Source organism: Choloepus didactylus, chromosome 3, assembly GCF_015220235.1.
Source record: "Choloepus didactylus isolate mChoDid1 chromosome 3, mChoDid1.pri, whole genome shotgun sequence".
Lineage (NCBI taxonomy): Eukaryota > Metazoa > Chordata > Mammalia > Pilosa > Megalonychidae > Choloepus > Choloepus didactylus.
Window position 1 is genome coordinate 199,231,654 of NC_051309.1, and position 14,837 is coordinate 199,246,490.

The window sequence follows — 14,837 nt, forward strand, 5'->3', positions numbered from 1 at the left end:
TGTTATAAGTGCTATAGGATTTCAGACAATAAATGGGTACCTAGGAATGCTTTAAGAAAGAACTACAGCTATGCTGTGAAGGTTTACATTCATGGGAAAGAAGTAGTAGTTATTTTGGGGGTGGAGAAAACATCATGGAGAGTATGGACATTTAAAATTCAGCTATTTTAAATCATTAAATGGGAAGACTGAATTGGTTGGATTTCCTCTTACGGGAAAAGGAATTCAAGGTCTGCTTTCCCAAAAGAACATTCTTAATTGTTTGTTGTTAACTTGGAAATAAAATTTTGAACTGTTTGCTAAAGTAATCAGTCTTTTCACTTACTTCCCATTTTTATAAACATGTCATTTTTTATTTATGTTTTTGAATTTGGTTTTTTTTTCTCAACAACACACACACACACACACACACACACACACACACACACACACACACACACAGAAAAACAAAACCCCTTAAATAGAAGTGTATAAATTTAAAAATGAGCATCTTCCAAAACTTCATCTATATCCAGAAATAACTCTATGACTATTTAATTTTTTATATTCAAATGGAGAGAAGGATCTGATTCTGTATAAGTAATTTTAGAGAAAATAATTGTACTTATCAGAACTGCTTGCTCTCACTTCTCAATACTACTGTGTAACAGATGTTTTAATTCTGGTTACACAGCCAACTTAAAAACTGAAATCCAGCTTATTTTTGATATTTGGTGAGGTTATCTAAATTGATAATGCTGATTTCTCTGTTGAAGAATTTTTTGTTTTTGTTTTTTAATCATTTAGAATACCTATAGACTTATTTCTGACTACCATAAAGTAACCTAGAAAATCCAATTAAAAATATAATATCTCCCAATTGCACTTTTTTGTGTATGTGAAGATTTTTTTTAGTAGTCTTATGGCCACAATTTTACAACAAAGAATTCCCAAAGTGGGCATCAGTTGACAATTGTCTTTCTCTGTTGGGAGCTGGCATTGCATAGATCTGACATGTGTAGTGTTCTATGGTTCTGGGGGTGGAGGAAAATATATATATATACATATATAAGAAATTTTTGGATTTTTGACTTACCCATTATATTGCTTTTTTTCCCTTTATGTAGGTTTCTTAGATGTAATAAACCCTTTGAATATGCTTCAAAATTCTATGTTATTTGGAGGAAGAAAATGCTTTCTAAATTCAGCCTTTATGTGACTATGAATTTAGCTTTCTTTAATGCCTTAGGAAGATACTCCTGATTTATACTTCTTTTCACAAAAGAAATTTTGAATTTTTTATCTACCTCTGGTCAGACTTTCTTTGTTTCTATATAATTTTAAAGTTCTGGAATGAATCAGGATTTATATCATGTAAATGATACTTTTACCTCATTTGCCAGTTCTCATTTTTAGTCCTTTTCCCATTAGTTTTTTTTCTTTTTTTTATTTTTTAAACCCTAAGTATTAAAATGATGAAAAATATTGAAATCTAATTATTGCATATCTATTTTTTTTCAGATTTTTAATGAAATTATAGGGGTGGAAGTAATCTTAGAGGTTGCCTAATTTTTAGAAAATAAAGTTATTTTTGTCGGTTATGTCTTAGATAGTAAGCGATTGTAAATGGCTTTGGAGGAATCTTAGACTTTAGAGTTTGAGTTTGTACTTTGCTTCACTCTGTCTTAATCATGAGGTGAAATAGTTGATGTTATCTCTGTCAGGGTTTTGCTTTCAGGTGTCACGAATGTGATTCTTGAAAACCATTTGATTTAAAATAACTTATGTTCAAATGTTGGGTTTTCTTACAGATTAGAAAATGCCTTTTATGAACATGCACAGACTTATTATTACACTGAGATCAGAAGAGTGAAATCTCATAAAGAATTTTTGAATAAAACAACACACCAGGTACATGTTCTTTCCTAAATAAGGAAATAATAGAAATGTTCTAGAGAAGATTATTCATCATTTATTATTTTTGAGATTATTAATGTCTTTAATACTTTGACTTTTTAACTGGCTTTGTTACTTGTAAAGCATTTTTTAAAACTTTTAAATACTAATTTGTCTCTATACTCTTTGCCCATAAAGTTCTTAAAGATGAATTTTTGTGACTTTCTGAATTCTATCCTTGGTTGGTAGAGTTATTCTTGTACTTTTGTTTTGAATCTTTTCCTTCATGTATTTATGTCTCCTCTTAATAAACATTGTAATTTTCCCATTTTTAAGAGTTTATGTAAAATAGTGATGATTTCTCCTATTTTTTTCCAGCTTTTATTTGTTAGACATCAGTTCAAAATAGCTTTCTTCAGTGAATTGAAACAAGATACACAAAATGCTCTGAAGTAAGTTTCTGACAGTTATTAAACTAAATTTTTCTGACCTTTATGTTAATACTAATGACAAATCTCTAAATCTTGATTAAACTGTAATTAATTTTAAAATGTTTACATTGATTAGATTCAGGAATTTAATATTTAATTTGTCCAGAGATGAATGGAATATAATATTTAGGGATTTAAAAAAGTTTCTGGTTTATAATCTGCATAAATTTTGTAGTGTCAGAGTTTTCTAGTAATAATAATAATTTAATTAAATTTTATGATTTGAATATGTTAAAATATATAATTTTAGATATGTACTTAGATAGAATATATCTAATATTATATTTAGTTAGAAATACATTAAAATTTTTCCCATCCTTTTGACTTTCTTATTTGTATATTCAGTATAAACTCTTAAGAGATTGAGTTCCAAAGTATTATATACAGTAAACATTATCTAAATCAGACTGTGAATTTCTTAAAGTTTATAGTGCCCTTATTACAATTCAACTATGAATTTATTTTTAATTTAATGTTTTTTTTAAGTTTATAATGCCTGTCAGAAGCATCATTTTCTACTCAGAGACTCTTGCTCAGAGTCTTTGGAGATTAGTTACAGATGTGTTAGCCATGGTTAAACATTGTATTTCTTTGCTTTTATCAAACACAACCAAATAACCCGTAATATTTTTCTGGCCTTAATTCAGTTTTTCAAGATTGACAGTGGCAGTGTAAGGGATTTAAAAAAAAACAAAACCCAGCTGTATCCTGAAATTGACGAGGGGGCTAAGCGTATAGGGGAGAAAAATACAGAAGTAAATAAAAATAATTTTATTAATCAGAGGAATATTGCAGAAACCTATTTACTTTGTTGTGAAGTGCTAAGCACCAAATCGTGTTGTCTGAGACTCAGCAACCTCACATACTTAAAATAACTAGCTTTAATGTAGTTCATTTTGGGGGAGCTGGTATTAAAGACTTCCAATTCTCTTCAGAAACAATTCTGAAAAAAAAAATTGATTAGGGAAGTTAAGAGCAAGCATTTTTTCTGTGGAGAAGACTGCTTTGAGATTTCCCATTACCTTCCATCTAAGGCAGGACTGGTTGGTCATGCCTGCAGAGTATCCTCTCTTTCACCACATTTCTGCTTCAGCACTAGTTGCCCTAAGGACATTTCCCCCCTCTCTAGCCTATTCTTGAAGCCAGTGATATCCACTTAACTTAGAGAAATATTGAAGGTTAAAAAGTCATTCATTGATCTGTGCTCAGTCTTGATAGTCTCTCCTTACCTAATATGGTTTCTATTTGTTTAGAGAAGCTAGTAATGGTACTTTTTTAGAAAACCTTACTGTTGACAAAATGCTGGTCTTTCAGTGTAATTATGGGAAATTGTCTTGTTTACTTTTGTTTTTCAACTTTTCAGTTATTAACAGATGTTAATGACAGAACATTGCATTGCATTTAAACTCAATGCAACATTGTGATGTTTCTGTTCTTAGTGAAAAGTCAGTGATTCCTCCCACACATGCTGTTAATCAGTACATCATTTTTCAGGAAATTGTGTAGTGATATGTATGTATTTTTATTGAGCTGTTTACTGCTAAGAAATGTTGAGTAAATATTGTCTCTATTAATTATAATAATTTTGTTTATAGGAATAGTTTTAAAAATCAATTTATATCATAATTAATTACTACCTTCCCCATGTTTATATTAGGAATTATAAGACCGCCTATAATCTTGTACATGAATTGAGAGCCCATGAAACTAATATTCTGGAAATTAAGACTATGGCAGGATTTATAAACTACAAGGTAATAGTTCTATTTCCAAGTAAAGGAAATTTTTCTTTAAATATTAAATTATCTTTTTAAAAATTGAAAATCAAAATTAGTTTCTTGCTCTGAAAGTTAGTATTTGATTAATTATGCTCTCCTGTTTTATTGTCTTTCTCTCAGAAAAGGTCTTGGTGTTTAGAAGCCTAATTAGAATAAATGGTTTTTAAGTTTATGGGTCCTATGGTTCTCACTTTCCTTTTGTAAAACTCCTTTGGGAGGGTATTTTATGTTTGGTTGGTTGGTTGGTTTTTAAGTGGGAGCAGAGTGAGTGAGAGAAAAGCTCCTTATAGCATTGCATGTTAAAAGATGCAACATGTTAGAACAGTGTAAAGCCTTTCCTGGTTTAATTACACAATCGAAGGAAAGGAGGTATAGCTAGTCAACTTATACTTGTTTTATATCTGTTGAGAATTTTATTTTAAGATTGTATATGGTAGAGATGGATGCTCTTTGAGGGCAGGTGAGGGTGGTAAGTTTGCTTTAATCTTTCTGCACTCATCTTTCAAAGATGTCTGGCACCGAGTTGGTGATGTCTGAGCAAATAGACACTTCAATTCATTGTTTTAAGTGTAAAATGATATGTCTTCCTTAGAGAGCAATTTTGCAATGATTGTACAAATTTAAAGTGCAGGTTCCCCTTGAACTAGCAGTTGCATTTTAGGAAATTTATCTCATATAGATATAGTAGTTGCAAATAACATATATAAAAGATATTTATTATGTCTTGTAAAACAGCAAAAGATTAGAAACAACTCAGCAATATAAATTATAACTCCAAACAATGGAATACTTTGCAGCTATTATGAATGAGGGAGCTCTGCAAATTAATATGGAATGATCTCCAAGATATATTGTTAGGTGAAAAAAGTAAAGCACAGAGCGGCGTATTTAGTGTGATACTATTTGTATTAAAAATAGCTTATATATAAATGCATGCACATACTTGTCTTGGCATAGAGTATGTCAGAAAACCTGCTGGACATTGTTGCCTCTGAGAAGGGTAATAGGATGGCTGAGGATAGGGCTGGATAAGGACTTACTTTTCATGGTATATCCCTTTGTACCTTAAAAAAATTAAAATATTGTAATAAGCTTATGGAAATAAATTTAGGCTTCGTTTTCTGTTTTTCTTTTTATTCCAAATACATATAGATTATTAGTGCATTGAAACAGCATCCCAGATAAAAAGTTTTAAAGAATTTCTGTAATCCTTGTTTGAGATGGAGGTTACTATGTTCTAATTGTGCTATAGAAAATCTTCAGCTTTCTGACAATTGTAAAACAAACTTAATTTGTCCTATCTCAGTTACCTGTTGGAGATATTTTATTTTAGCACATCTTTATGATCTTCATTGGGTATAACATTTAAATAATTTCTATTGTTTTATAAAGCTATTTTAACATATAGAATAAAATTAAGTACAAATACTAATTTTATTTCACTTACCTATGGAGCCATAAGCTCTGATTTAGCATAACCATTCTGATGGAAAGAATCAATTCTGTTTCAAAGAACTTTAGAGAGGGAATTTCCAGTCTTTTTTGTTATGTTTTCTCAAATTTTGTATATTTTAAGATGAATATGCCTTTTTGACTTTTTTTTTTTTGGTGCTTGATTTTATATTTTGCAGATTTGTAGGCTGTGTTTTCAGCACAACACCCCATTGGATGCAATTGCTCAGTTCCGAAAACACATCGACTTGTGTAAAAAAAAAATTGGAAGTGCCGAGTTGTCTTTTGAGCATGCTGCATGGATGTCTAAACAGTATGTTTTGAAACTGTATTTTTAGAATGTTTTAAAAAATAACACATGGATTTGGAGGAATGGAATTAGCATGGTCTTTGGTTCTAAATTGAAGAAAGTGTTCTGTCAGTAGGTAGGTTTTAATGATCTAACTTAAGTATATTTCCAGTAATAGTAGATAGTGATTCATACAGTTCCTTATTGGAAGTCAGTTAATTCCTGGTACCATCTCTTTCATTCAACATATATTTCTTGACTTTCCACCATGTGTCCAGGATATCGCAGTGAATAAAACACAGTTCTTGCTGTCATGGAGTTTACTGTTTGAGACTGATTTAAAAATTGATAAAATGAAACTGTTTACAGAAACATAGGTGTATTTGAATGGTGGATACTATGTTGAGATCTAGTTTGATATTATGTGTATGAGGACTAAAGTCTTAATGCGGAATTTAAGAGCTGACTTAAATACAGAATTTATTTGTAACCTACAGTTAGCATGTATTAATATTTACAAAGAAATTGCAACAGAATTAACTCTTAATCAAAAGCACAATTGATTTTTACACTCAGGTGAGGTTATGAGTTCCAAGATGAATAATTACCAGAAGTAATGTTCTTTTTCTTTCCTTTCTATTTTCTTTTTAATTTTTCCTTCATTTTTTTTTTCCTTCTAAAGATTCCAGGCCTTTGGTGATTTATTTGATGAGGCTATTAAATTAGGATTGACAGCTATTCAGACCCAGAATCCTGGTTTCTATTACCAGCAAGCAGCATACTATTCTCAGGAGCGGAAACAGCTTGCGAAAACCCTTTGTAACCATGAAGTAAGTTGCTGATCCTGTACTACCTAGCATTTTGGAAGTTCATTAATCTTCTTGTGGAGGTATCTATTTCTCCTTTCAGTGATCGCAGCGTTTGCCTCATGAATTTTGGGGCATTCTGGCTTGGTGCATAAATATTTATGATTGTTATGTTTTCTTGATGAATTGACCCTTTTATTAATATATAGTGTCCTTTGTCTCTTTTAATTGTTTCGCTTTTGAAGTCTAACTTGTCTGATATTAATATAGCTACTCCCGCTTTTTTCTGGTTGTTATTTGCATGAAATATCTTTTTCCAACCTTTGACTTTCAGTCTATGTTTGTCCTTGTGTCTAAAGTGAGTTTCTTGTAGACAGCATATAGATGGGTCCTGTTTTTTAATCCATTCTGCCAGTCTGTGTCTTTTTATTGGGGAGTTTAATCCATTTACATTTAGTGTTATTACTGTAAGGGCAGTACTTTCTTCTACCATTTTGTTTTTTGGAATTTATATGTTATATCTTATTTTTTCCTCTCCTTTTACCTTTCCTGATAATCTTCATTTCTGCACTCTTTTCCAACTCTCTCTCTCCTGTCTTTTCCTATCAGCCTGTAGCACTCCCTTTAGTATTTCTTGTAGTGCCGGTCTCTTATTCACGAACTCTCTCAGTGTCTGTTTGTCTGAAAATGTTTTAATCTCTCTCTCATTTTTGAAGGAAAGTTTTGCTGGATACAGAATTCTTGGTTGGCAGTTTTTCTCTTTCAGTATCTTAAATATGTCATGCCATTGTCTTTGTCTTCTTGCCTCCATGGTTTCTGCAGAGAAATCTGTACATAGTCTTATCGACCTTCCCTTGTATGTGGTGGATCGCTTTTCTCTTGCCGCTTTCAGAATCCTCTCTTTGTCTTTGACATTGGACAATCTGACCAGTAAGTGTCTTGGAGTAGGTCTGTTGGGATCTATTCTGTTTGGGGTACTTTGTACTTCTTGAATCTCTAATTTTCTGTCTTTTATAAGGGTTGGGAAATTTTCAGTGAATATGTCTTCTATTACTCTTTCTGCCCCTTTTCCCCTCTCTTCCTCTTCTGGGATACCCATAACACGTATATTTGTGCGTTTCATGTTGTCACTCAGCTCCCTAAGACCCTGCTCATATTTTTCCATTTTTTTCACCAGCTGTTCTTTTGTGTGTATGAATTCGAATGACCTGTCTTCCAGTTCACTGATCCTTTCTTCTGCCTGTTCAGATCTACTGTTGTGTCCCTCCATTGTGTTTTTCATCTCCTCCATTGTGGCCTTCATTCCCATGAGTTCTGCCATTTGTTTTTTTAAGTTTATGAATTCTTCTTTATGGTCAGCCAGTGTCTTCTTTATGTCCTTCAGCTCTTTTGCTGTATCTTCCTTCATTTCATCAAATTTATTTAGCATTAGTTGCCTCCACTCCTGTGTCTCAGCTGAGCTATTAGTTTGTTCCTTTGGCTGGTCCATGTTTTCGTGTTTCCTGGTATGGCTTGTTATCTTAAGTTGTCTAGGCATCTGATTTTCTTGATTAGTTTATTTTGGAGCTTGTTTTCTATCTTTTACCTAGTGGTTTTCTTGTTGGTTGGCTTTGTTCTCTGGCCTCTGTTATTCAGTTCAACTTATTCTAGACCTCTAACTTAGGTTCTATTTAGTTGATCAGAATTTTTCCCCTCTTGTTTTTTCTGTTTCTTGCTCTGCCTCTATGTAACCTTTTTGTGAGTGGGTCTCCTCAGATATGGTCAACCCTAGTCAGATTTTCCCAGTCTAGTGAGGCCCAGGTCTCATTGGGAGGGTATGGAGTTTTCCTGAGAATGAGACCCTCCTATGAGGCCTTTAGAATTGGTGCTTTTCCTCTTCTGTCCAGCAGGTGGCGCTGGCCAGCCCGCAGCTCCGCCACCAGTGTAAGGAGGTATGGAGCCTTTAGTTCTCCTGGTGACTCTGATCCTGTCAGGGGCGTGGCTGACTGAAGCCTGAATCTGAATTCCAGCCCTTAGGGTCTGAATTCCCAGAAGGAGGACTGCCAGTTGAGCTGGACCTCCCTCCACTCTCCCAATCCTCAGAACTCCAGTTGTCTCTCAGGGGCACTATTCCCTTCTCCCCTCTCCTCTTTGGGGCCTCTCCAGGTAGATTCCTTGGTCAGCCTGAGTTGCCAATTAAAGATGGAGGTGGAGGCCTTCAGTAGTGAATACGGCATTCAAAAACACTGTGGGTACTCTGTCTCCCCCAAGCCCAGCCTAGTCCCTCAACCTGGGCTTTCCAATAGAAAATAACCACATATATTACTTTCAGATTAAAAAAAAAATAATAATAATAAGAAAAGAAATCAAGAAAAAGAAAAAAGGAAAAAAAAAAAAAAAAGAGTCTCTTTTAAAAGTCTTTCCCCAGCCTGGAAGTTTTGTCAGTGTCAGAATAGAGCATTTAAAGATATGCTTTGGGCTATTGTCTGATAATTACTCTCCAACCGCTTCAGTTCCACCCCTGCCAGGGGCTATTGAAATGCAAAAAGATAAGGGATCAGTGAGAAGCCAGAGGGACAAAATGTAGGGGGAAAAAAAATGACTTTTTTGGAGTCTGGGAATGGGTGCCCACTTTTACGTGCCCCCACTTTCTCGGAGCCCAGCCCTTCTTTAGCACCCCAGCTCCCAAAGTTAGTTAATTAATTTGTTAATTAATTCTGCAGTTGAGGCTGGGTTGAGCCTCCCTTCTTGCCCTCAGCAGGTTGCTGTTTTTTGTTTTTTTTTTCCCCCCTTTCAGGGAGCTGGCAGCAAGATAGTCTGTGAGGTCTGGGTGGGGAGGGGCGCCAGACCCCTGGTCCGGGGAACTTACAATGTTCGCTGCGATCTCAGCTTTTCCTCCAATTCCAAACTTGTGTCCAATGTGTGACTGGTTACTGGAGACCCCGAAAACACTGTTTCATGTAGTTCTTGGGTAATTGCCAGCTGCTCTAGGGGAGACATGAAATTCTGCTCCTCACCACTCCACCATCTTGCCCTGCTTCATTAATCTTCTTGTGAAAGATGATAGGACTGATTGGCGTTGGTAATTTTTTCTAAGCCCTGGAATAAAATCAGTTTTTAATTTTTATATTTTCAGTAATTTTTATTTTCAGTTTTAGTCTGGGAACACCATTTTACCTGTGAATTATGCAGAAGTTTTCTTTGAAGAGTTGATTTATGATTAACAGTAAAAACCACATTTTAATATCTGCCACACTATAAACCCATTGTTTTGTTTCTGTGATCACTGTTGTGAAAGTTTACAGGAGACTAGAGGAATGTGCTCTGTTTTGACAACTGGAAAGGATAATTTTGACTTACTTCTTTTCCTCTTTCTCTTCCACTATGGAAAACACTTAGGAATCTGTTTGAGATAGTGATAATTCCATAGTTTCTTAAATATGACACTCATTTTGCTTTCCTCTTGGATGATTACATTTAGATATGTTAATCAACTTTAAAATAAGAACATGGTGTGTATATGTGTGAATGTGTGTATAAATACATTTACATTCATTTTTTTTTTTATTAGAGAAGTGGTAGGTTTATGGAAGAATCATGCAGAAAGTACAGAATTCCCATATACTCCCATTCCCTATGGTTTTCCCTATATTTATTACTTTGCATCAGTGTGGCACCTTTTTTTCCAATTGATGAAACAATATTATTATAATTATACTATTAACTTCATTCCATAGTTTATATTAGTGCTCACTGTTTGTGTTGTACAAATCTGTGGGTTTTTAAAATTTTTATTCTGGTAACATACAAACAATCTGAAATTTCCCCCTTTTAACCACATTCAAATATACAGTTCAGTGCTGTTAATTTAGTTTTGTGCTACCATCACCACCAACCATTACCCAAACAGACACTATCTATCAATTAAGCATTAACTTGCCACCCCAACTCACAGCCCATGGTAGCCTCTGATCTGCCTTCCAATTCTATGAATTTGCTTGATCTACATGTTTCATATAAGTGGAATCATACAGTATTTGTCCTTTTGTGTCTGGCCTATTTCATTTAGTATAATGTTTTCTAGGTTCATTGATGTTGCATGTATGAGAACTTCATTGTTTTTTACAGCAGAATAATATAGTGTGTATATAAGCACATTGTTTCTCCATTCATCTTTTGACTACTGTGAATAATGCTGCTATGAACATTGATGTGCAAATATCACTTTGAGTCCCTGCTTTCAGTTCTTCTGGGTATATATCCAGAAGTGGGATTGCTGTGTCATATGGTAATTCTATACTTAACTTTCTGAGGAACCGCCAAACTGTTTTCCAAGGGGATGCAACATTTTACATTTTCACCAAGGAAGAAAAAGTGTTCCTATTTCTCCACATCCTCTCCAACACTTATCTTCCATTTTGGAATAGTTGCCATCCTAGTGGGTGCAAATGGTATCTCACTGTGCTTTTGATTTGCATTTCCCTAATGGCCAGTGCAGCATCTGCTTGTGTGCTTATTGGCTGTTGGTACATTTCTTGGGAGAATTGTCTGTCTAAGGTTCTTGCTCATACTTTAATTGTTATTTTTTTGTTGTTGTTGATTGTTTCATATATCCTTATCAGTTATGTGGTTTCCAAATATTTTCTTGCATTGAGTAAGTTGTCTTTTTACTTTCGTGGTAAGTCTTTTGATGTGCAAAAGTTTTTAATTTTGTTGAAGTTTCATTTATCTGTTTTTTCTTTTGTTGCTCATGTTTCAGTGTAAAGCCTAAGAAACCATTGCCTAACACAGGTCCTGAAGATGCTTCCCTATGTTTTCTTCTAGGAGTTTGGTAGTTCTGGCTCTTTTATTTAGGTCTTTGATCATTTTTTAGTTAATTTTTGTATATGGTGTGAGATAGGGGTCCACCTTCGTTCTTTTGCATATAGATATCCAGTTTTCCCAGTACTATTGAAGAGACTATTCTTTCCCCATTAAATGGGACTTGGCACCTTGTCAAAAATCAGTTGACCATAGATGTGGGGGTTTATTTTGAACTCTCAGTTTGATTCCATTGGTCCATATGTATGTTCTTGTGCCAGAACCATTCTGTTTTGATTACTGTGGCTTTTTAATAAGTTTTAAAATCAGGAAGCGTGAGACTTCCAACTTTGTTCTTCTTTTTCAAGATGGTTTTAGTTACTTGGGGCCTCTTACCCTTCCATATGAATTTGGTAATTGGCTTTTCCATTTCTGCAAAGAAGGGTGTTGGAATTTTGATTGGTATCTCATTGAATCTGTAAGTCACTTTGGGTAGAATTGACTTCTTAACAGTATGTAGTGTTTCAAACCATGAACATGGAATGTCCTTACATTTATGTCTTTGGTTTTTTTTTTACATCCTTGGTTAAATTTATTCCTAGGTATTTGATTTTTTTCATTGCTATTGTAAATGGAATTTTTTCCTGATTTCTTCTTCATATGGTTCATTACTAATGTTTAAAAAACTGTTGATTTTTGTTTGTTGATCTTGTGCCCTGCCAGTTTGCTGAATTCGCTTAATAGCTTAAGTAGCTTTGCTGTGGATTTTTCAAGATTTCCTGTATATGAGATCATGTCATCTCCAAATATGGAAAGTTTTACTTCTTCTTTTCCAGTTTGAATGGTTTTTATTTCTTTTTCTTGCCTAATTGCTCAGGCTGGAACTTTCAGTACAGTGTTGGATAACAGTAGTGACAGGGGCATCCTTGTCTTTTTCCTACTTTTAGGGGGAAAGCTTTCAGTCTTTCATTGAATATGGTGTTAGCTGTGGATTTTTTCACACATGCCCTTTATTATGTTGATAAAGTTTCCTTCTATTCCTAGTTTTCTGAGTGTTTTTTTAAAATTCATTTTATTGAGAGATATTCACATACCACGCAGTCATACAAAACAAAGCGTACATTCGATTGTTCACAGTACCATTACATAGTTGTACATTCATCACCAAAATCAATCCCTGACACCTTCATTACCACACACACAAAAATAACAAGAATAATAATTAAAGTGAAAAAGAGCAATTAAAGTAAAAAAGAACACTGGATGCCTTTGTTTGTTTGTTTGTTTTTTTCCTTCCCCCATTTTTCTCCTCATCCATCCATAAACTAGACAAAGGGGAGTATGGTCCATATGGCTTTCCCAATCCCATTGTCACCCCTCATAAGCTACATTTTTATACAATCGTCTTCAAGATTCATGGGTTCTGGGTTGTAGTTTGATGGTTTCAGGTATTTACTGCTAGCTACTCCAGTTCACTAGAACCTAAAAAGGGCTGTCTAAAAGTGACCTCTCAGTTCCTTTTAGAATCTCTCTGCCACTGTAGCTTATTTCATTTCCTTTCACATCCCCCTTTTGGTCAAGAAGATGTTCCCATTCCACGATGCCAGGTCTACATTCCTTTCTGAGTGTTTTTATCAGGGGGTGCTAGATTTTGTCAAATGCTTTTATTCAGATTGAGATGATTATGTGTGTGTTTTTTCCTTTGTTCTATTAATGTGGTATATTACATTAATTAATTTCCTTATATTTAGCCACCTTTGCATACCTGGGATACATTCCTCTTGATCACAGTGTATATTCTTTTAATGTGCTATTGAATTTGGTTTGTTAGTATTTTGTTGAGGATTTTCACTTCTATATTCATAAAAGATATTGGCCTATAATTTTCTTCTTTGTGGTATTTTTATCTGGCTTTGGTATTGGGGATTTGGGTCTTACAGACTGAGTTAGGAGGTTCTCCCTCCTCTTTAAATTTCTGGAAGAGTTTGAGCATGATTGGTTTTAATTTTTCCCATTATGTTTTGTAAAATTCACCAGTGAAACCATCTGATCCTCGTTTATTATTTTTTTTAATGGGAGGGTTTTGATTACTGTTTCAATCTCTTTACTTGTTATGGGTCTAATGAGAGCTGTTTCTTCTTGGGTCACTGTTGATAGTTTGTGTGTTTTAGGAATTTGTCCATTTCATATAGGTTTTATAATTTGTTGGCGTACAGTTGTTCATAGTATCCTTTAATAATCCTTTTTATTTCTGTGTTGTTAGTAGTAATGTTCTCCCTTTCATTTCTGATTATAGTTATTTGTGTCCTTTCTCTCTTTGTGCAATTTGGCTAAAGGTTTGTAGATTTTAACAATCTTTTCAAAGAACCAACTTTTGGTTTTGTTGATTCTCTTTTTTATTTATTTTTTTTCAAAATTCTACATTCATATAGTTTCATCAGTTTACTTTCTCTTAAAATCTGCAGTTTTCTTCTCTAATGACAGGTGAATGTTTTCCTACTGATAATAGAACTATTAAAACCCCGTTCTAAAAAACTAATGTTTGCATATTAGTACTTTAAATAATGGGTTTTTTTCCTTTAAATAATATAAATAATAATTTCAGAAGCCTTAAAAATGTGCATTTCTTTTGATCCCCAATTACTCTTTCAGGAATCCCAAGGTATATAAGTGATCCTAAGAGATAAATACCATCTCACCAATTTATAAAGTTGTTCCCACAGTTTTATTCCTTGTAATATAAAACAGAAATAAGATGAATCACTATGAGGAATTTGTTAAAATATGAAACAGCAGACAACCATGAAAAATTATGTTTTAGAAATAGTGTATGATATGGTGAAATGTGCAGAATATATTTATATGAAAAAAACATTGAAAAATTATCCAGTTGGTTTGCATAATTTGTAATATATTTGTACTGTCTTGTGGCAAGTGTAAAAAAGAAAATATAAAAATGTTAGTTACTATGAAATCTTTATTAGAATCATATTGACTTACTTTATTCAGTTTAATTTTTATGAGACTAACTAGTAAATGAAATTTTTTAAGTTTAGGTTTAGTTAAAATTTAACATGTTAAAATAAAATTCACAATTTTGATATTTGAATATATGTTTGGTGATTGTATTTTTGAAATTTTTTAAATTTATACAAAGATTGGGCAAGAATTAGTTTGTGATGTGTTATTTAGGGTTGTGTTTTCATTTACAGGCATCTGTAATGTATCCCAGTCCTGATCCCTTAGAAACAGAAACAGGTGTTCTTGACTTTTATGGACAAAGATCATGGCGGCAAGGAATACTAAGTAAATACTTTTTCCCTTCCCCCTTTTATCTCAGCCTCAGAGTAGAGGCAAAGATAAGTGT

At 33.5% G+C, this 14,837-nt stretch overlaps 1 protein-coding gene across 3 annotated transcripts in view; it reads left to right on the top strand.

Moving 5' to 3' along the window:
• Window positions 1–14,837, top strand: part of TRAPPC11 (trafficking protein particle complex 11) — an 85,783-nt gene that overhangs the window by 19,471 nt on the left and 51,475 nt on the right. For all 3 annotated transcript variants that reach the window (XM_037831077.1, XM_037831080.1, XM_037831079.1), the window contains exons 6-11: window positions 1,791–1,890; window positions 2,254–2,327; window positions 4,024–4,120; window positions 5,776–5,909; window positions 6,568–6,715; window positions 14,683–14,776. In XM_037831077.1, the coding sequence (XP_037687005.1) occupies window positions 1,791–1,890; window positions 2,254–2,327; window positions 4,024–4,120; window positions 5,776–5,909; window positions 6,568–6,715; window positions 14,683–14,776 (647 nt within the window). The remainder of the gene's footprint in view (window positions 1–1,790; window positions 1,891–2,253; window positions 2,328–4,023; window positions 4,121–5,775; window positions 5,910–6,567; window positions 6,716–14,682; window positions 14,777–14,837) is intronic.